The 23,046-nt window shown below is 37.8% G+C and overlaps 2 protein-coding genes across 4 annotated transcripts; one reads left to right on the top strand and one right to left on the bottom strand.

Moving 5' to 3' along the window:
- The first annotated feature begins 14 nt into the window (after positions 1–14).
- Positions 15–22,409, top strand: Grip91 (gamma-tubulin complex component 3). Of its 2 annotated transcripts, none has more exons than XM_073973977.1 (7): positions 15–788; positions 1,008–1,240; positions 2,515–2,754; positions 2,814–3,870; positions 3,933–4,125; positions 4,196–4,517; positions 21,130–22,409. In XM_073973977.1, the coding sequence occupies exons 1-7, from the start codon at positions 653–655 to the stop codon at positions 21,829–21,831; spliced, it is 2,883 nt and encodes a 960-aa protein (XP_073830078.1). In that variant the 5' UTR covers positions 15–652; the 3' UTR covers positions 21,832–22,409. The 2 variants fall into 2 exon arrangements, with proteins under 2 accessions (XP_073830078.1, XP_073830079.1); XM_073973978.1 differs by having other exon boundaries at positions 786–949.
- Positions 10,893–12,076, bottom strand: LOC141397550 (peroxisomal multifunctional enzyme type 2). 2 transcript variants are annotated; one of them, XM_073973980.1, is made up of 3 exons: positions 11,937–12,076; positions 11,608–11,774; positions 10,893–11,350 (listed from the first exon to the last, which is right to left on the bottom strand). In XM_073973980.1, the coding sequence occupies exons 2-3, from the start codon at positions 11,738–11,740 to the stop codon at positions 11,133–11,135; spliced, it is 351 nt and encodes a 116-aa protein (XP_073830081.1). In that variant the 5' UTR covers positions 11,741–11,774; positions 11,937–12,076; the 3' UTR covers positions 10,893–11,132. The 2 variants fall into 2 exon arrangements, with proteins under 2 accessions (XP_073830081.1, XP_073830083.1); XM_073973982.1 differs by having other exon boundaries at positions 11,897–11,940.
- Positions 22,410–23,046: the final 637 nt, after the last annotated feature.

Here is a 23,046-nt window from a genome sequence, read left to right as displayed (position 1 = left end):
TTGCTTTTTGGCAATTTTGAAAATAAACCATATTCATCAGATTGACTGGGTTTCATTTTGAAAATCAAAACTATTTCGATTTTCCTCAATCCATAAAATTCACACACATTCTCATATTTTGAATAATTTACACATACTACTACAAATATTGACATCAAAATTTGATAGTGTATGTGCCGCTTTAAACTTAGCAGATTCTTGCAGTACTGGAACAGACCAAAGATTAAAAGGGGACGAGAAAAATTACGCAAAAAAATTTGCCGAATGTAAATCTGAACCTTCATGACCAAAAGTCGACTTCGATTTTTTGACATTTCAAATCAAAAAGTCGACTAACCGCAAGTCGACTTGCGAATCCCTAAATAAGGAATGTGTATCATTTGTTGTGTTATTCTTATTTAATTAATTAATTAATAATTAAAAACAACAACAACGAATTCAAAAATTTTAAAATTTTTATGGGATTTGAACAAACAATTTGAAGAAAACGAACTACATTTTTGCGAATCTGTAAACTGAATGTTTAATGGTGTGAGTGTGTTTGTGTGTACGATTAGAATACCACCAACCACAGAGATCAACAAAGCTATTTGATGCGCCTTGATTTAATTTGTTCAGAATACTCAAAAAAAGGAGAAAAAGATAAGAAGAAATGTCTTTTAATGCAACATCAGCGTCCCCATCATTGGGGATAAATCAATCGACAGGAAGTCGCAGCAATTATAAAGATATTTATGAGCTATTGGAACGTTTGTGTAAAAGTTTTACAGGCGCCAAAGGGAATCATAGTAAGTTTTAAACGAAAATACTTGTTATAATTTTGAAAATTTAGAAAAAAGTGTATTGAAACAATTGAAACAGAAAGTAGTGTTAATATTGCGAGGATATTTTAAAAGCCACAAAATTTGGAAAATACATCTTCTGCCTTTGTTTATATTGAGGTTATCTTGTGGGTCTCCGGTCTCCTTTGCATTGACATTTTTTTAATTATTTTCTGTTCTTTGCAGGGGATATTTTACGCCATGTAACCCAGTACATATCCAATTGCCCCTCTGCTTTAGGCTCAACAATGCCCTATGACGAATCTTCGCTGCTAACGAAAATAACACAACATCTAAATGCAGCCCAGGCCTCGGGCACAACGCAGTCATCAAACATTTTAAAAGGATCCACTGGCCATGGTAGTTCGGCAAACAATGCAGCTTTGTTTCTGAACTTGAATGAACAATTAAAATCCAGTGTAAGTAAACAACGCATAGCTCTCCATTTTCGCTTTTATTGTTGACAATTGAATGTTCCTTCCTAAAGTAGAATTTAAGCCAACATCACAGTTATGAATAAAGTCCAGGGAAATGTAGTGGCGTCCACAGATTTGTACGGAAAAGTAGCAAACGGATTCTTTGATGCGATATTTTGGAACAAAGTTCCAATTTCCATTTGAGACAAGACTTCTCGGTACAGGGAACATTTCAGATTTTGGGGTACTAGCGAATTATTTCAGAGACATCAACGGTACAGAAATCAATCGCTTTATAGCTGCTAGTTTTATATCGAACATGGAACAGAATTTCTCTACAGAGGCGGCGACTAAGCTTAACATTCGAACCCATTTATATAACCCACAATCGGGAAATGACAACGGAAGTCAACAGTTTGATTGGTGAGCTACAGTGCAATACGTGTATAGATAACCTGTGAACGCTTAAGTACCTCTCAAACTATGGATAAATGTGTGGTAGACTTTTATTCACGATATCGGATCCACAGTCAAATTTTCGACCACCCTGTGGATATAAGATTTCCAGCCTCTTATATCCAATTATCAAACTGTCTGTGGGCATAGAAAACACTAGACTCCGACAAAGTTTCAAGTTCCGTAGAGTGCCCCATAAGTGACATTTTCGAAAATGTGTATCTTCTGCTTTCGGATGTCCCAAGCCCTTAGATCGTTATGTATGATATAAATCACGAGGAGGTGAGGGCCATACTGTCCATTTGATTGTAATTACTGTAGCAGCATGGAAACCTTCGTAAAATTATAGGTTTGATGCTGGGTTGGATTGAATGTCGTGGGATAGACAAATTGATTGTTGATCTATATGGCGATCTCTGCCATAATCTTTCCACCTCCGAAACATCAGAAATATCTCCATTATCTGATAGAAATATTCGAATAGCTTTTACACCGATGCAGTCCCCCTCCGCTATCTGTCAAGGCGAACGCTGTGTCTTTTCAATGGGTTCAGTTAAATACACTCATGCGTTTCCCAATTTGTAAAAATGTTGATGCTTTTCAGAGAAGACAGTTAAGGGAAATATATATTGTTGCTGCAACAAGAATGGATAAGTAAAAAGGAATGACCGATGTTTTCACCAAACCTCGTTGGCAACAACTTTCGAATCAGTTCTCTTAAAGTTTGTTGAGGGGAATAATGAATATTGAACTATTAAATTATTTTCTTAATATATGGCTATCAACGACCACATAAATTTTGTGTTCTCTTCATTTTGCAGCAATTAGAAACTCGTCAACGCAACGCCTTGCTGACATTTCTCCTATTTATGGCTGACTCAAAATACAACTCGGAAAATGGTTCTTCCAGTAATTCAGCTGCAGCACCGACACAAACACGCACACGATATAGCAATCCAAATGCTTCCTTGCCACCAAATAATACCATACAAACACTAAGAAGTCACACATTACACAAGACACAACATTCAACTCCAATGTTTGGTTTGGCAAATGGAGGGGTAAGATGTCCATTATGTAAAATAGCCCCCAATTAATATTCTCTATTGCTGTCTTACAGGTATCCAGCAGCAGCATTTATAATTCCACAGATATCAATCACAAAATATCAGTTTTAAGGCAGTCTAATTATCAAACAGGAAATCATAGTGGTTCAGAAAACGATACAACACCACACCCCGCGGCGAGCATGATACCAACAGCAGGCAATACACCATTTTTCTTGAGAGCTGGTAGCGTTGGTCCCACCGATATGACAAAAATGTTGGAAACACAAAACAATGTCAATGATGATATTGTACAAAATGTCATTTATGCCTTTACTGGAATACCAGGAAAATATTTGAAGAAAGATGTTGTTTCGGGCAAATTTAAATTAGATGTTAAGGCCAAAAATTTGAATGTTGTACAGGCTGGTATGATGTTGCGTCTAGCGGAGCTAGGTTATTATCATGATTTGGTTAAATCATATACAGACACGAAAAGTGGTTTGTGTGCTTTGGGTTTAATGGGCCAGGGATTTATATCGGCTCTGAGAGCTGAATTGACAAAGTATTATGGCATGGTTGCATTGTTGCAAGAACAGTTGAACAAACAAAAACAAATTGAGAAGAGTGCATTACACAATACCCTCTCAAATCGTCAGGAACGATTGACATTAATGAAGATCCTGGTGTGGTCTGTTGATCCACTGCAACGATTACAGTTATTGGCTGCCGTAGCAGAGGCATGCCAAGAAAAGAAAGGTGGTGCATTGGCATCTACAGTACATGGCTTCCTCAGCAGTGGCAATCCAATGGTTAAACATTTGGCCAAGGAACTGTTGATGGCAATATGTGGCCCTCTCTATCAAATGCTTACCAAGTGGCTGCTGGAAGGTGAGATTTGCGATCCCCATGGTGAATTTTTCATTGAATGTTTTGTTGAGGTGGGACCGGATCGCCTGTGGCACGATAAGTATCGAGTGCGCTCCTCAATGTTGCCAAACTTTGTAACCACTGATATGGCCAACAAGATTTTGGTTACCGGTAAAAGTATTAACTTTCTATGTGAAATATGCGAAGACAAGCAACCGGTAAAGGGAAGGGATGAGCTAAGGCAGTGTATAGAGGAAAATGGTGTGTACTCCTCGCTTATTCCATTTAAAACCCCGTCTTCATTGTAAACTATTTTCTTTTAGCTGAGCATATTTTCTCTGCTGTGGCGGATACAAAACTCCACTCAACCATCGATTCAATTTACTTGAATACTTCCAAACGTGTGTTGGACATTGTTATGGGTCCGCATAAATTACTGGAACATCTGCAGGCTATGCGGCGCTATTTGCTATTGGGACAAGGCGATTTTATAGGCATTTTAATGGAAAACTTAAAGTAATTTAAAGCTACATAGCGTTTATAAGCGATTTCTTAAATTTCTGTACGTTTTATTTGTTTTCTATAGATCGGAGCTAGACAAACCCGCCAAAGAATTGTATTCTTATGATTTGTCTTCCATTATGGATGCTGCCATACGTTCAACCAATGCCCAATATGATGATCCCGAAATTCTAAATCATTTAGATGTCAGACTGATGTCACCATGTGATGGTGATATTGGTTGGGATATTCTATCGTTACAGTATACAGTTAGGGGTCCTCTGGCCACAATGCTTGAACCTTCAATGCGCATTTATCAAGTTTTGTTTAAGCCACTGTGGCGTATGAAACATATGGAATTTGTTTTGTCATCGAAAATATGGAAGGATCAGAAATGCAATTCAAAGGTAAGTTCAAACAAACGATATCAAATTTTTTTAAATGTGTGTTTGTTAGATGTGTCCAAAATTTAAACTTGTTAAATCAGAAATAATCGTTTAATGAATGGTTTTCATCTTGTATTAATCAGGAAGAAAGTACGTAAAAACTCGAAGAATGCACTTACATACTTCATTCCCGCGGAAACTTGTACTATAACTGGTTGACCCAACCCAGCGAAAAGTTTGCCTCCAAAGAGGCAGTTAAATGATATGTACAAGTGATTTGGAAGTGCATCAAATTATGCATTTTCACTCATGGTTTTTACAAGGGAGTGACCCCGGAAAGAGGCACTCCATTGCACCGCATTTTAACTGACCCTTTGGCATTGCATTTTAACTGAACCTTTGGCACTGCATTTTAACTGACTCTTTGGGGTAGAATGGGAGGCAGTCCAGAGCACGTGTTTTGAATAACAAAATAAAATGCATTTATTATTTGTGTGAAACAAAAATATTAATAACTAACTTTATTAAATTAACACAAATTATGAAAATTCTCTATTGAATTCAATCGCAAACATGTGTGTTTCCTCCGCTCTTCATTTAATCCAAGCTTAAGTGCTTTTGCTTCATCTGCTAAATGGGTTTGATATTGTCTTCCCATCACCAGTTAAGATTTCGACATGTACTCCAACAGCACTCCATTGGGAAATTTTCACAAATTAAATATTATTTAGTTTGTATTAACAAATGTTTGGAAATGTTAACACGATTATCTCTTTTTGGAAATGTATTCCGCTGCCTGTAGATATGTACAAACTTATTTATGTACATGTAGCGATCTCTAACAACTGCTAATAAAATGTAGTGAACGGAGTGCCTTTTTCACGACTCCGTTTGCACTGCATCCGGATGCTGTTAAATTGTGAGGAATTGAAGTGCCTTTTTCACGACTCCGTTGAACTGCCTCCGGATGTTGTTAAAATGTGACAAATGGATGTGATTCTTTGGATTGCATCCAAATGCGGTTAAAATGTGAGGAATGGAGTGTCTTTTTCACGACTCCGTTTGAACTGCAAAAAAACATGCCGTGAAAGAACTAGTCTACATTGCACTACTTCCAATTTATTTTGCTGGGAATGAAACACATTGCAATTTCAGTTTGTTTGGCAGTAGCTGAAAAAACACGTAAAATTTAGGCTTTAGACTGCTGCATGATTGACAATGTAGTCGATCTACAGGATGACAGAGAAGATAGAGGTTTCGTCAGAATATGTTAAGGCTTCTTACCTAAGAAATGGCTCCTTATTCGATTCGAGAATTTCATTTGCAATTCGAATTATTCCACTTATAATTCGAATTATTCCATTTGTAATTCGAATTTTTCCATTTGTAGTTCGAATTATTCTATTTGTAAATCGAATTATTCCATTTTTAATTCGAATTATTCCATTTTTAATTCGAATTATTCCATTTGTAATTCGAATTATTCCATTTGTAATTCGAATTATTATATTTGAAATTCGAATTATTCCATTTGTAATTGGTTGGAATCATTTTACTTTTCTCGGAAGATAGCAAGATTTTATGCTGATCAAGAATATAACTACTCTATAATGTCGCAAATGATTATTTCAATGCGTTAGAAACGGAAAAACTAACTTAATGTACCCTCCATACTATGGTGGAGAGTATAAAAAATTAGACACTCAAACTTAAAACAACGCAACATCAAAAATCGAGCGACGCATAGTGAAAATTGGTATTAACTAAAAGTGAAAAACGAGGTCTTGGTGTAATTATTTGTATGCATGGAGTTGTTTCTCTGGTGGGACAATCCCTGGTCGATTTTATCTCTGGCTACCTGTTTGCTTAATAGGGTCCAACTAGTTATTTTATTTTTTATGTAGTAATCTTTTTAAGTTGGGAAGTCAACTTCCAATCTCCAACTTAAAACGCGTTTTTCTCGGAACTTGATTTGTTGAGATGTGTCACTCTTAGAGTAAATGAGCGATATGTCCTTTGGTTAGGACAGAATCCTTAAACAAAAAGTACATATAGGATGAAAGTAGATCGTCGGTGTAGTTGTTTGATCTTCGGTGTCGAATCTTCAATCTTGGCGACATCTGAATTGATTTTGTGACCATCGGAGATAAAGATGTCTTTGAATTTAAATTCTGTTCGGACCACAACCAACTACATCTAAGCCAGTTTCATGTTTGAGTAGTCCACTCCAACCAAAGCAATTTTCAAGAGAATGATATTTTGAAACAAGCTCCTTAGTAAGGCTTATCAGATTACCACTTTGCAACCGCATCAAGGAATGAAGCTCATGATACCAGTGGGCTATTTAAAAATAAGGCGATGGGGTTTTCGTCTGCGTCCATGTAATTGCTATTGCTGTAATAAAAGCTTTGATATTATCGTAAATTTCACCAAAAATATGCAAAAATATGCGGCTTGCAAGTTAATTTTTTCTTATTTGTTCAATAGACGTCAGTACGTCTGTTGTAAAAATAATGTTTCTCGTATGCTTCCAGTGAGTAGTGGTGTTCCTCAGGGGTCTGTTCTTGGCCCGCTGTTGTTTGTGATGTATGTCAATGATTTGTTGAGTTGTATTAATAGTAGGAATTGTATGTCGTTTGCTTTTGCTGATGATGTGCAAATTTTGTTTAAAGGAGAATTTGTGTTTTTGGATGTTTTGCAGTCGTCGATTGATTTTACTGTGAATATGCTGGTTACTTGGTTGTCTTGCAATGGACTCTCCATTAATACTCAGAAAACTAAAGTTATGTTTTTCGGAAACATGCAAGAGGATTCAATAAGTGTTTCCATCTATAGTACTCCTATAAATGTTGTAAGCTCTATGAAATGTCTTGGTTTGTTTCTTGATAGTGGTTTGGTGTTTGATGTGCATGTGAATTCTTTGGTGTCCAAGGTGAACTTTATTCTAAGGAAGTTGTACTGTTTGGACTTAGCTCTGCCTAAGAGCATTAGAATTCAGTTGGTCCATGCACTGATTATGCCTCACTTTTTGTATTGTGTTGAGATTTTTGGGGGTAGTCCGGGTTGTGCTTTGCGTAAGTTGAAACTTTTGTTCCATAGTGTTATGCGATATGTGTTCTGTGTTAAACGTCGTGATCATATATCTCCTTATGTGAAAGAGTTTCTTGGCTGCACGTTTGAAAATTTTTTGAGTTTGCGGTCTATGTTATTCTTCTATAAGGTTTTTATGTTGAAGACCCCTTTATGTGTGTTGAGTCTGTTCACGTTTTCTCGTTCTGAGAGGAACAAACAGATAATTGTTCCGCAGTTGACTCCTTTTTTGGAAAAATCGTTTTATGTTAGAATTTCGCGTGTTTATAACAATCTGCCACCATGCCTCAAGACATTTAATTCCTCCTTAAAATGTTACAAGAATAAATTATGTGCTCATTTTAATCGTAATCAAATACAGCGTTCACAAATGTTGCCTTAGTTTGTAATGATATATTGTTGCATAGCTGATTCTATTAATGATTATTTTGTTATATATTTTCATTTCTTAATTTACATGCTTTTGCTTTTATTTATGTTTAATTCTATTCATGATATGCTAAGAAATATTGTTAGATATAAGTATCTGAGAGTAGTTATTGTATAGCTGTTTTTGGAACCGCTCATGGCCCTATGGGCTAGGTTACTGTGTTTGTCAAATAAAAATTAAATTAAATTAAATTAAAAACCCGGGAGAATAACACCTTGCAGCAGTTATATCAACGCAGCGTCTGCTGTTCCATTTACTTTTAGTGATCCAATTTATCAAATCATGCGCTGATGAACTTTGAATATTTCCTAAATGAAAAACGTACCTACCATATCTTTCAACGCCGTATACAAAGATTAACAAACCACTAGAATGAAATGTATATCTAATCTCAAGTGATCAATCGCTGATAGAGAAATTTCACACAGATTACATTACAACCTGAAATACCAGCCATGAATCGAAAACGGCGAAAGTCTAATCCACAATTAGCAACAATCGAAAACTATCGTAATTATTTTCAAAATAGTAGTTGTGACGTCTATTCTGGTTACTCTGCTGCAATCTGTTAAGGACGGACTCTGAGGAATAATGGGTTTCTGATAGTTTCGACTACCTTATACCTAGATCCTTCTTAAAACGTCTGGGCACGGATGTTCTATTTTAGTGATTGTGAAAATGACTCTAACGGTAACCATTTGGTGTTTTACTGCAACGAAAGTATGCTTATGTTGCAATTCTCAGTGCGACATTCTGACATTGTATTCGCAGGCACCTCCAATACTGTAACGGATGACTAGCACATATTGTAGAGTGTGACCTTAAAGATAATTGAAAAGTTGGTCGCAATTGATCTGTCGTTGACCTGGATATTATTGATCTCATTTACGTTAGTAGTATATGACAATAGATTTAGTAGTGCATGTTTGCAGATTTCTCGAATGAAATGAAACAGAAAGATGGCTGACTTCCGAAACGATAGCTGCTTTGTTAATCTCGTAAGCATCCTATTCCTATCGAGTAATGTAGAAACAATGCGAAGTGTTGTATTCTAAAACGAACAAAAAATAAGCTACATCTAGAAAACTAACGCAAAAAAAAAAAAATTGGAACCGTTAGTCCAGTCAATAAAGGGGGAAATTCTCACAAAGCTGAATTTTGGTGGAAAGAATGATCTTTATGACTTTTCAATAGGAGTCACCATTCTTGAGATATCGTGATATATAAGTGCCAAATTACATATGTTAAGAAGTAATCCGCGTAAGAACATAATGAGGTCGACCGTTTAAAACCACAATGACATGTGTTAGGTATTTCCATAAGTTTTCAAACGATACCCACTTTGCAGTAATCGGTTCAGTAGAACCGGGTCTAACCCGATTTTAAATCTGGCCTTTCGGGTCAAATAACCGGCGAACCGGATCCGCCGCACATGACAATTGTACATTTCCGTAATCAGCGCAACAAACCCTACCTTTGACAAAACATCAAAAAAATCGCAGAGTTGGGGTGGTTCCCGTTGGGCTTTCGACGATTACACATGTGGGTTAAAAGGGCTATATTTTATTTTTTGGGGGGACAGACCCGGTTACTTCGGTTATTTCAGCCAGTTCACCGGAATATGTCCGTATTTCTCTTATAAGTGCATACAAATGATGTGTTTTTAAGAACCGCTATATCTCAAGAACGGTTCCTTCTAGGAAAAAATTATAAAGGTCCAACTTGTAGACAATCTTCCTGTCTACAAAATTTGCTCTAGTCACCGTTTTAAAGAAAAAAAAAATTAAAACTCTTAAAAATCCCTACATTTTGACCTTTGACCCCGAATATCTGTTTTTGCAAACATGGGATCGATGGGGACTTTTAGCAAAAACTGAAACAACGCATTTTTGTTGCGTATCGGAAATTAACCGAACTGTCTTCTTCAACTATATGGTCTGACATCATGATCGTGCAATCATCCGCATGAGCAACGATCGCTTTGTTGTATGAAGAAGTAGGGAATTATAGAACCATATTACAAATGTCTGGAATCATCAACTAGGTAGGCAGGTAATATAACCTATAGCTTCGAGTTTGTTTAACATTCTCAAGTAAATGCGGTTTGGATTAAGGGTTTTGAATTAGTTTGAATTTGTCGATAATTTGTCGACTTCATTGGATGTGAAAGGGAGATGAACTGCAAATTTCTCTTAAGAGATTTAAATCTCCGGAATAGAACTGCTGTGTCGGAACTGTATTGCTTAGCTTTAGTAGTCCATTAATGAACGCATATTCTCATGTGACAGCAATATTATGTTTTTTTTTTCGCAAACTGAGCCGTATTATTTATTTATTAATGGAAATAGTTTACTGCGATCGGAAGAAATATTTCTCCGACCATTCCAATAACAACATGTGGGCTCTATATTAGAAAAAAAGGTTTTATAGAAGGGTAATGCTAGAAACTATATTCTCCAAAACGGAAACAACATGGTGAAGCATCCTTCTGTTCTTTTCTCTTAACAATTCCAAAATATTTTAACCAAACTGATTTAACATACTTTTTATAGTCTATACAAAAATATTTGATTTATCATCTAAAAACAATGGATAAGATTACTAATCTAGAAACTATATTCTCCAAAACGGAAACAACATGGTGAAGCATCCTTCTGTTCTTTTCTCTTAACAATTCCAAAATATTTTAACCAAACTGATTTAACATACTTTTTATAGTCTATACAAAAATATTTGATTTATCATCTAAAAACAATGGATAAGATTACTAATCTTATCCCTTTTAATTGGTGGTCACTAGTCGAGCGAAAAAAACTTATCTGCGTACTTTACCTTTGCGACATATCAAAGTACAATGTATTTTTAGATAATTGTAGTTTTCGTTTTTTGTATAAAAATTATACTTTTTTATTATTTTACATATAAAACATCAACATTTTTCTTTGCAAATACACAACATACATTATCCCGTATTCTTTGTTTCATAGAAAACAACACTACAAACGTTAATTATACTAAATTATTATTATACTTATATTTATATAAAAAAAGACGTGAAAGGAATTTTTAAAGCAGCAGGTATTTGATTGTGGTTGTCGTCGGCCTTCGAAGAAGATTTACAACTTAGCCTTGGCTTGTTGCAACAAGGGAGCCAATTTTTGGGTCAACATAATGTTGCCGGCAATCTTGAGTTTGCCCTTCATGAAAGCAGCTTGGGGGTTCAATTTGCCGCTGCCAATATCAACCATATCTTCATCACCAACAGTGATGGTGGTATCAACTTTGACACCTTGGGCTGGGCCTTCATAGACCTTAGCGTTCTTCAAGTCCAAAGCTGAAATGGGAGAAGACAGAAACAGTATTAATTATACAGCACGCAATTTCTCCTCCATGTTAAGCAAATATTGTCTAGTCATGGCATTTATGAAACAATACTACTAAAAGCAAACTGTGTAGACTATTAGTGCGAAGTATTTGTTTAGTATTGCAAATGTGTATGTTAAAACGGCTATTGAAAACGCCCTTTGTCCCCATGAAAACGCCAGGTAATTTCCATGCATTAGAACTGTTCTTGGGGTCATTAATACTTACTCCATTCCTTGGCAACTTTGCCATCCTTGGTGATTTTGTACACGAAAACTCCGTTGACAGCCTTGGCTTTGGCTTCATTGCCCTTAAGGCCATCAATGATTTGTTGGAAGATAGCATCAGAAGCGAGGGCCATTGTTGTTGTTTTCTTTAATTTGTATACTTGCAAACTGGAATGTATAACAGAAAATGCACAGTGATTAATATATTGAATTAATTTTCACTTTTTTGTGTATGGCATCTAACACTTCACGTTTTTATATTTTTTCTTTTATAAATTTTATATACACACAGAGATGTCACCACCACCCTGTACTGATTGTAATGCTTACTCTTTGAATGAAGAATGTTCAATGTGATGTGTGGTAACGTTTCTCCGTCGTTTATATGTTAACAGAGTTTCTACTCTTTGACTGTCATGTTATGTTATCAGACTTTGGGGCCAGCTGTTATGTTATCTTTATTGGGGAGGCTAACAGCTCTCTACTCTCGTTTATGTGTCATTTACATTAGGGGTCTCTCCCTGGTTCTCTATGTTCTTCTTTGCTGCTCTATTGTTTTTGACATTTGCTGGTGGTGTTGTTAATATGTTTGATAATCGAATATAGATTATATGTAAATAACCATATGCTTCATAGATAAGATTTGCTAAATATTCTTGCACTAAACAGAAAAAATTAACTAAAATTTCAAAGTTTTTTTTTTTTTTTTTTTTTTTTGAGATTAACCTTTGTCTTTATATGAATGATCAACACCAACACTGCCATAAAAGTTTCGTAGTAAGGTTCTTGTTTATTATATAAAATCATCAGATTTTGAATGAACGTTATACCCCCAAGCTTGTTTCTCTTTGCTATAAAGTAAAATAAACACTGAGTGGTATAATTATTGGAATCTATTTTTGCAATAGCTTGGAATTTTGCAGTCATAAAATTGCAAATCATGGATTTGCTACAAAAACTGATAACAAGAAATCAATTTATCAAAGCAGCAAATCTTCAAATTTAGGTTTTTCTTTTGTAACGGTATTTGGTAAGGGTCATTATTCATTAAGTAGGTAAAATCGGGATGTACTAAATATATAAAATCACTATGTAGTTATAATGGGCCCATACAAAAATGTACAAAACGATCACCCAATCAAACCCATTCCATGGCGGCGTGTTCTTCGATACAGGGTTGACTCGGAACCACATAACACCCGTGTTCGAGGCAGCGGCTACTACTTCAGTATACAACCGTTGCGTTTCCAATCACCGAAAATGTATCCTTTTTGCAATTTAATTGTAATGAATATCATAGTCGCGGCGGTGCAGGGAACCAAGCTCAACAATCCCACGGCAGCGGGTTCTTTCGTACCGGATTGACCCGAAACCATAATGCTTCGTCCAGCGGCTGCCAACTCAGCACCAAACCTATGCTTCTACGTAGGTTCCATGTTGCTAATCACCAACAACAGCAACTGCAGCTTGCACCGTTGTGATGGTTAAAACGTACTGAGGAAGGATGACTCCATGCGAGTTTTTTTCACGACTCCGACTCCGAGAGTGAATTCCTATACCACTAAAAATTAATAAAATGTGCACAAAATTTTAGTTTTTTCCAATATTTTGGCCTATATGGGCTAATGTGTTAGTTTTTCCTTACATATTCATTAGAAAGGGCATTCGTTCGAATACATTCGAACATATCAATACTGTTTCTACCGAATCTTACATGACAAATAGCAAAGTTATAAAGTTGTTGACGGTTTTCCTTTTTTTGCACGAGTATATTCTGGACGGAATTCTTCCGCGTGAGAAGATCTTTAAGACTTCAAAATATGTGAAAATGATGGGGCAATACAAATCGCAAGGACTACATGCAAATAAAAAAGACTACAGTCGAACCTCGATTATACGGGAATCGATTATCCGTAAACCTCCAGCATCCGGTAGAGGACAACACAGATATTTTGGTTTATTTTACATCGATTAATCGTGAAAATTTTTTGATGCTGGATTATAAGTTATTCGACCAAATTTCAATGGACAAAAATAATGCACAAATGAATTATTTTAGAACAGTTGTAATCTTTTAAACTTTATAGTAGGTTAGGTTATAGGATGCGCAGCTGCTGTATGGTCAGCCACTCCACTCGGAGACCTTGAGGTCCATTGTGTTCATCCTGGATATTGAAAACTGGTTGAAGATGTTATGGTATGATGTAGATACATATGTGTGACTATAGTTATGTATAGATGAAGATTGTAGGTGATGTGGTTGTGGATGTAGATTCTGGAGGTTCTGGGCTGGTGTGTATGCGACTGTTCGGCATCTTAGTTAGTGGTGGTGATTGTTGATGGTTATGGATGCGATTTAGGTGTGCATATAGATTTAGATGTGCATCTAGATGTGCATGTGTTAGAGAGAAGTTGAGGATGTAGACTATGGGTGTGTATAGATGAGACCATAGGTGTAGTGATGTGGTGTGAAGGTGTTGCCTGTGGATGAGAAGCAATTAGCGGTTCGTCTGTAACGGTAAGAAGAGGTTGGTGAGACTATAGTTGTAGTGATGTTGTTGATTAGATACGGATATATAGTGAATATTGTTAGTATTGAGGTGGTGAAATTGGGTGAGATGTAGTTGGAATGCGTTTGACGATGCTACTGTGTAGAGGTGGTGCTTGTCGCATTACCAGTACGTTGGAGCCATTTCAGGCCTTTAGCAAGGTAAAGTATATCCGACGGCTCTGCTTGGCTAAATGCTGTTGATGATTGGATGGTATGTACCCCCATGGTACACAGTCTTCTGGAAATGAGCATAGGACAGCGGCATAAAAGGTGTTCAATCGTCTCTATTTCTTCCTCATCCTCGCAAAGCCTACAGTAGTTGGCCAAGTCTACTTCCCATTTACTCGTCATGGATCTTGTTCTGCAGTGACCCGTGATGATCCCCACTGCTAGTTTCAGGTCTGGTTTCCTCATTGAGAGCAGTGAGGCGGTTCTTGTCTTCGACGGGATAAGCCAGATTGCCCTTGATGTGCTGCAGCTGGGCAAGTTTTGCCAGTGTTGGCAGAATTTTTCTTGACATTTTTGTACTATCTTCCTCCTGAAGTGGCACAGTGGTTGCTTGATGGAGTAGTCGATTTCAATGGTTTGTGACTCCGATCCACAGCGTGCCAGTTCGTCGGCTGCCTCGTTTCCTTCGATGTTGCAATGTCCTTGGAACCAACATAAGGTGACGATTGATTTTAGTGGCTCCAAAGCGTGTTTGCAATCCAGAACTGCCGCGGACTTGATGTAAAGGGACCTGAGAGATTTTAGGGCCGCTTGACTATTAACATAAATAGTCACCGGTCCAGATATGTCCCCTCTCATGTTGTTAATCAGTTCCGCGGCCTTCCTGATCGCAAAAATTTCAGCCTGGAAGACACTACAATATTCGTTCAGCTTGTATGAAATACGTAGATCCAGGGAATTGCTATAGACACCTGCTCCTGTGCCTGTTTCCATCTTAGAGCCATCGGTATAAATCTCTATACCGTCTGGAGGTGGGCTGCTAAGTGTCCAATCATCCCTATGGGGTATATGCACCTTCGTTGCCTCGAACGACATTTGTGGTGACATATAGTCACTAATGTTCCACGAGGCCGCTGGTAGCCCGAATCGACGTAAGATTGCAGTTCGTCCGTGTTCGGAACTGCGCCATGAACCTAGGGCCTTCAGCCGAAGGGCTCTCATTGCTGCCAGTTCCTGCACTACTAGGTCCAGTGGGTGTAGATCTAGTAGCACATTTAAGGCAGCTTGTGAAGTGCTCCTCAAAGCACCAGTTATTAGAAGTGATGCCGCTCTGTGGACGCTGTTTAGTTTGTTTAGATATGTCGTTTTGTTCAGGGCATTCCACCATACCAGAGAGCCATATGTAAGAATTGGGCGGACAATGGTCGTATAAATCCAATGGACGACCGTTAGATAATTTGACTAGAGCTTCTTGCAAGAGTTCTGATAGAGTGTGTGGGAACTTTCCGCTGAACATGATGACGACGTCGTGTATGGATTCGGGTCTAACGTTAGTGAAGGCCCCCTCTATGTCGAGAAATGCCGCCAGCGTATAGTCCGAGCCCTCCATATTTCTCTCAATATGTCCAACTGCCTCGTTTAATGCTGTTTCCACCGATTTGCCTTTTAGGTAGGCATGTTGGGCGGAACTTAGGTCTGTGGCTGAAAACTTGGCTCTAATGCCAAGTTCTAGCAGCCTTTCTAGAGTTTTCAGTAAAAAGGAGGAAAGACTAATTGGTCTATAGTCTTTGGAAGTGTGTGGCTTTACTTCCCCACTTTAGGGATGTATACCACAGTCACTTCCCTCCATAGAACCGGTATGTACGATAAATACAGACAAGCCCTGAAGATAAGTTCCAGATGTGGAATTAGTGACTCCAAGGCATTGTGTAGCATTGCGGGTATGATTCTATCTGGTCCGGGTGATTTAAAGGGCTTGAATGTGTTTATGGCCCATCTTATTTTTGGCTGACTGATGATCTCATCAATAGCACTCACATCTGCATCTACGGTGGCATGGTTATGTATGGTTGGAACGTCAGTTAGTTCTGATACATCCGTGAAATTAGGGAAGTGAGTGGTAGCAAGGAAAACTAGAGTCTCTAGGCCTGAGTTAGTCCATGTGCCGTCAACACGTTTAATACTACCAATGGTTTTCGGGTCCGTTGATAGTACTTTACGGAATCTAGCCACGTCCTTTACTCCTTCTATCGTCTCACTAAAGCAAATCCAGGATTTGCGTTTAGCCTTCTGAATTTCACTGTTGTATTTATTGAAAGATACTCTGTAGTTCTCCCAATCGGTTGAAAACTTTGACTTGTTTGCTTTATTGTAAAGCCTTCTACTAAACTTCCTTAGATTGGCAAGATCTTTTGACCACCAGGCCGGTTGGTTTCTCCTACCAGGGTGAGTTTGTGGGCAGGAGGCCTCATAGCTGTCCACCGGAACCTTTGTTACATGTTTCACAGAGTTATCAACTTCTGTGGCTGTTGTAGGATGACAGGGTACCCCCAGCATTGAAGTTGCTAACTCCGTACACTTGTCCCAATTGGCCTTCCGTGGATTCCTATGTGGTGGTTGCCGAATTCCATCAACAGAGACTTTGAAAAGTATCTTCCGATGATCCGAAAAGGAGCAATCTTCGGATACCTTCCAGTCAGTGATGTTTGAATCGTCTTTGTTTACGAGGGTTATTGATAACTTCCTCCCTGATACTGTTTTGGAAAGTGCTTTAATTTCCCCTGTTGCATATTTTTATGTTATATTTTAAGATAAATTCGAAAATGGACTCACCTCGTGCATTCGTGTCACTGCTACCCCAGTGGAAGTGATGGGCGTTGGCATAGCACCCCAAGATAATGAGGCAGGTGCTACGCATCTCTTCAACAAGTCTCTCCACGTGTTGGCCGGGTGGGTCAGGGCTCTCATATGGCATGTAAATTGACGCAAAGATGGTAGATTTTTGTGACACATCTTGCATCTTGACCTAGACGGAATCTTATCCATCCTAGGCCAAAGTGCAGTTTCCTCTCTCGAGCCCGCAGGTATTCCTGCCCTTGTGTGTCAATTCACACCCTTATCGCAATACCCTCACCCTACGGACTATGGCTGATGAGCTTCCATGAGCTGGTCTGGAGGTTAGGGTTCTGTCTGGCAAGTATTGTCAGAATCCTTGTTGGGTCCACCGCAGGCGGCGGTACCCACGCCGACAATACCTTTCTTCTGGGAATCTCGTCTACACCCACAGCCGCCAATTGGCAGCCCTTCCAGAGTTCACCAAGGCCGTCTATTGTGTTAACAAGGAAGTTTAAGGATTCCTTGTTCTCCTCTGTTCGCCTCTGAATGGAGCTGCACTGCCGAATTGTGTGTGCTTGGGAGGCTCCCCTTCGCCAGCAAACACTATCTCATGCAGCTGATTTTCAATCAGCCGCCAGTGCTTGTCGTTGATCCTGCATTCAGGATCCGCTCTGTCGATGACCGCTACGCGCAATTCATCTGGCACAAGCGGTCTGACAGTCCTTCTATTCCCCGTCCCGCTATTCTTGGGAGGAGAGCTAGGAGTCACCTTGTGACTTAAGTTGGCCTTAGAGGTTGCCTTAGTATTAGTGAACTTCTCGCTCTTGTTCCCTTGGTAACGGACAGAGGAGGTGGATGGCTTGGAGTCCTGTCTCGGGATGGGGTTTTTGGCCTTAGGGTGTGGTTCCTCCGTAGATCTAACCCTCTTCACCGGGTTTCTCGATGAAGAGTGGTTGGAAGGTGCTACACTCGCAGGTATAGATTCCGTCGTCGGGACAGGCATCCCAATTCTCTCCTCCTCTGAGTTTTGGGGCTTCCTACTTAGGAATGCAGGCTTTCCTGGAGGCTGAATCAATTCACCATCACTCTTGATTTGACCTTTACAGGTAGTAGGAGTGGATGATGACGTTGACAGCAGTATCTTGTCGACCATCTGGATAAGGGAGAGCCTATCAATCTCAGGATTTCTCCTGGGTAGGTGAGGGTACTTCTTTTCGAATTTGCTCACCACCCTGAGATTAATCCTGATTAACTTGCAGTCCCTTACCGAGATGGCCGAGATTCCATACCGATGCACTTCCTAAGGTAGTTCAAGGACCTTCGATAAGCCCCTTTATCCATCGTCAGTCGACCTGCTGTGTTTCCTGGGTTAGTGGGGACTTTGTCGTCCAAAGCCTTGGTCGTTGTCGGAACTTTGTCGCCCGAGTCCTTGGTCGTGGTACCCTCCTCAGTGGCATTCTGTCTGTGCAAGGTTGGCTTATCGGCTTCGGCCGATGCACAATTATCCCGGGTTAGTGATGGTTCCATATAGAAAGTTCATAACTGTTATTTTTTTAAAAATATTTGCCAGAATGCATATTTTTTTATTAAAATTACATGAGAAACAGTTTTACTCCATTTTCCGGGAATATCGATTATCCGTAATGCCTCCGGTCCCGACCATTACGGATAATCGAGGTCCGACTGTATAAGCAATTCACGACCAAGTTTTAAGCTGGATGTATGCCAACATATTAGTGTCCTTAGCCTCAAAAGGAGACCCCCAGTTGTAAATTTCAATAAAAGCCATTTTTCATGATTTTTTCGGAGAAAACTACGTAACTTTTTGGCAGATTTTTTTTCTTCGTCTGAAAGAGAAAAATATTACCAAGTTTTGATGTCATCTACGAAACCTTGTTTTTATTAAAGCAGTTTGCGGTGCCAACTCTATCTTGAAAACTAATAAACCATTTGTCATATATTTTTGTTTTTGTGGCCGTTTATATGCTGCATACAAAATAAAATAAATTGTTCCCGTCCAACGCTCATACTGAGGCAATATTGTTCCGCTCGACTTAAAAATTTGACCACATATTCTATGCTACTTGTAATTTCTACTTTTTTCTGAAATTTATAGGTAGGGATCACCCGTTAAACTAAAATTTAGCGCTCACATTTTGAACTTTGGTGTGGATAATTTTATTGAGTACACCACTCAGCACGTAGGCAGATGGATGTTTTCTAGAACTGAAAATTAGCAAACGATGAGATTTCGTGCATGAAAATATTGTACAAAAATGTTACTAGGAAAATTTTATGTAGGGTCGGTTCACTAGGACAAGAAATCGATATTGTCATGTTTTCATTGTCCTTTATCACTTTTAACCGATCCTTTCTCATGAAAATGTTATGATTATGTATTTCATTGAATTTCGTATATGCAAAACTCGGAAAGAAGAAAACTCGGATACACTTGAACTATATCTGTCTCTGGCGGACAGATCCGGTTATTTGAATGTCTACATCTAAAACCCTCAATGAGTATATAATGAATCCTAGAAGAAAGATTCACCGTTTGTCAGACTTCTGAGCTATAGCGGAATGAATCTGCCGTTAACCAACAACGAATTTATGATGCCTAATTCAGAAGCGTAACCATCATAAGTTGATATTTAGTTAATAGATTATGCGAAATTTTCCGAAATACATAAACATACGGTTTTTTTAGAAAGTAACGGGTAAAACTGATAAAGGACAATGAAAACGTGACAATGTCGATTTCTTGGATATGAGAAACCTACATATAATTTTCGGTGGAACATTTTTGTAGAAAATTTAATTTTGTTTTACATTTTGAGTTCAAGAACAAAAAGGACATGGAAGAAACTGAGCTAGAAGGACAACATATTTGACAGAAAGGTTCCTCATTCCATTTAACTGAAAACATGTCATCTAAAAATGATGAAACAATATCTCCAAACAGAGATATAAAACTATTTTCTCAATGATTGATGGGGGTCAATCAAAAAAAAAATCATTATGTCATGACTCAGAAATTTCAGCTATGGGATCCTTTGGGGTTCTCAATTGGGGCTTTCATTTCCAAAAGGAATTTTCCTCCCCCAGATCTTAACTTCCATTTTGTGTCACAGAGCACTCAGTAAGATTCCCCATAGAGACCACAATGTCTTTAATAGAAGACAAGGATGACTTCTCATAAAAAACAAGATGAGAATATCAATAGACCTTTGTGAGAAGACCAGTAAGACTTCTGACAAAAGAGGTTAAAGGTCCAATCTTAATTCGATTGTCATAGAACTTTACTTTTGTTTGCAAAAATGTAACGATTCAATTGGATCAACAAAATAGGGATGAATAGACTACACTTCAAAGGATAGTAAATATCCTGTGAATTGTCCTTTACTTACTACTTACTTGGCTGGCCTTTTACAGAACATTTGTTCCATAAGCCGAACTAAGGAAGAATCTCCAATCCTCTCTGTTTGCTGCTGTATTACTTACCAGAAGAAGGAATGAAGTTCTCCGCGCGATGCAAACATCCATCGCTATCCATCCGATCAGTGCGTATATCAAGTAGAGTTGTACAATCTAGTTCATTTGAAAGATCTAGTTCAATAGCTCAGCTCTTTAAACTGAACTAGGTCAGTAATCTAGTTCATAGTTCACTGTCCAGTTCAAACATTCGGATCAAAATCGTTCACCGGCTCTTAATCGGTCGTTTGATGATAACGCATACATGCACCAAATACAAACAAACAAAAGACTAATATAATTTAACTACTCCATAACAAAAATATAACATTTACATAGTTTTATTGCATCCTTAAAGAAAGATTAATTAATTTTAGAAAAAAACATCCTTCATTTAGGTGGCGAGAGTCTTTCGTGTGACTTATTCTTTGTTTATTCTTAAGAATTTCAATATCCTGAGACAGCCTTCGAATACAGTCGGTTCACCCTGACTGCAAATCTTGAACATCGTTGGAAACATATAGCTAGATATGATGTCCAAAAGAGAAAAATGTATCACGTCTACACTGTTACCGCTAGGGCGAATTCATTTTTAAACAAAATATTTTTCAGGATCCACAGACAATAATCTAAAAATCGTGAATATTATTTTTTCTATTTTGTACAGACCATACTTATTCCAACATTCCTCTATATTTCTCTCTCTTTCTTTCTCAGCCCCTACGACCGATGGCAGCCGAATTGGATAAAGTTCTATATCGTCTCCATTTATTCACTTCCGAAATGATTCACTTTATACATCAAATGCAATATTATATATTATTCGAAGTTATAGAATGTTCCTGGGCTGAACTACAAGAAAAGGTACAAAATGCCAAAGCCCTCGACGATATACTCAATGCCCATGATGAATTTCTAAGCACAATAAAATGTGGAGCATTTCTAGATTCTAACTCTGGTGATTTATGCCACAACATGGAAACGGTATATGAAGCTATTGTTCGTCTAGAAGTCTGGCAAGATAAATTCTATGAGCTATGCTTTCGTGAGTTAAACTCACGTAAAGAATTCGACAAAGACGTTCTGGAATCTGAGAAAATGGGTAAATTTGGTGTTACGGCAGAGAAGAAATTGGAACGAGATCAAGAACATAAAATCTTTGAACAAACTCTGAGTAGTTATCACAAGTCGCTGGAAAATATTGGTGGTGATTATGAAACAGCGGTGCGTTGCTTCCTTTTGGCTCTCAATTCAAATAATGATCATAATTTACAACTGTTTGGTATACGTTTGGATTTCAATGAATATTACAAGAAGCGGGATCAACGTTTGGGTGTACCGCTGACATTTGAACACATGCGTATGAGTAATATTTACTTTAATAATAGTAAAAGTCTTCTGGGTAGTCGTATAAATTGACGGTACAACAATAGTGAAGAGAAGGAAATGAAGAATAATGGAGAAGATCTTGGTGATGATGAGGATGCGAAGAATGTCAATGATGCATCTTTTAAGAAAATGCCTTCTTCTATTGTGGCCAATATAACCAATGGCGCCTGCAATGTTACCCTTCTTTATCCATCCCCCATGGCACATGCAAGTTCTTGTCTTTCCCAGAACATCATGAAAAATGGAAAGTCCCTTGAGCCGTTATTACTTAAAATTCTTTTAAAAAGATACCGCCATTTATGCAGTGCCAATAGTTTTAAGAAAAAGCCTTATGAACAAATTACCTGCTTGCAAAGAAAAGAGAAAAACAATCAATATGCTTCGTTTGCTAATAAAATTAAGAGTGATGATGGTGGTGATGTTCAAAACACTGGTCATGGTGATGATGATGATGGTAATGTGAAACGTCCTTTGATTTTAAAAGAAAATCGTTTTTATGAGCCTAGAAAAGAAATGATTTTACAAACATGTTGTCGTATATTGTAAACAAAAAAGAAGAAAAAAACCAATGAAGAAATAAAAAAATAAGCTAATTGGAATAACTCTAAGACAAAGTATTGAAATCAACTAGATGGCAGCACCTATTACAGTTGAATATATTTGCAATTAACGTTAACACTTTTCCCCTAATCCATCCTAGTCCAATTTCAGTCATTATATTCGCATATTGACATTTCATTAGTTTTGTTTTTTTTTGTCAGAGTAACAAACAATGTAATGATTTAATTCGTCAATTGTACAGGACAATCAAGAAGTTCTTCCCAAAAGTAATGTCAAAAGAATCCTTAAATATTTCGTATATTTTGGTTATGTAAGTATGTACATCATTTGTTATGCCAGTTTACAAGAGATGTAGCTTCCATTCGATGTCATAAATCAGTCCATAAAAATTATCTGATATCAATTGAGATTTCCATTGGCAGTTGCAATCCTTGGAAAAGGACTTAGACTTACGAGTGTCTTCATTCAAGCAAAAAACACAGCCAAACATGCTCTCCCTATACCAATGTCGTCAAGTAATTACAATCATGAAAATCCAAGGTGAACAAGTTCATCAATAAGTATTGCCCCCGTTATCGTAAGTTTCCTTTTGTTATTGTTTGTATTTTTCATCTTTGTGTTTTTTTCAGCTTGAGTCCATATTTTGTTTGTATTTTTCGATAACAATTTTGCTTTACAGTTGAA

This window comes from Musca autumnalis, unplaced genomic scaffold, assembly GCF_047663935.1.
Source record: "Musca autumnalis isolate F117 unplaced genomic scaffold, ASM4766393v1 scaffold_3, whole genome shotgun sequence".
Lineage (NCBI taxonomy): Eukaryota > Metazoa > Arthropoda > Insecta > Diptera > Muscidae > Musca > Musca autumnalis.
This window is presented reverse-complemented; position numbering and strand designations above follow the sequence as displayed.

Coding starts and splice junctions, on each gene's coding strand:
- LOC141397550 (XM_073973980.1), bottom strand. CDS start 11,740: ATGGCCCTCGCTTCTGATGCTATCTTCCAACAAATCATTGATGGCCTT. Junction 11,351..11,607: donor CAAAGTTGCCAAGGAATGGA/GTAAGTATTAAT, acceptor CTCCCATTTCAG/CTTTGGACTTGAAGAACGCT.
- Grip91 (XM_073973977.1), top strand. CDS start 653: ATGTCTTTTAATGCAACATCAGCGTCCCCATCATTGGGGATAAATCAA. Junction 789..1,007: donor AGGCGCCAAAGGGAATCATA/GTAAGTTTTAAA, acceptor TGTTCTTTGCAG/GGGATATTTTACGCCATGTA. Junction 4,126..4,195: donor ATTTTAATGGAAAACTTAAA/GTAATTTAAAGC, acceptor TGTTTTCTATAG/ATCGGAGCTAGACAAACCCG.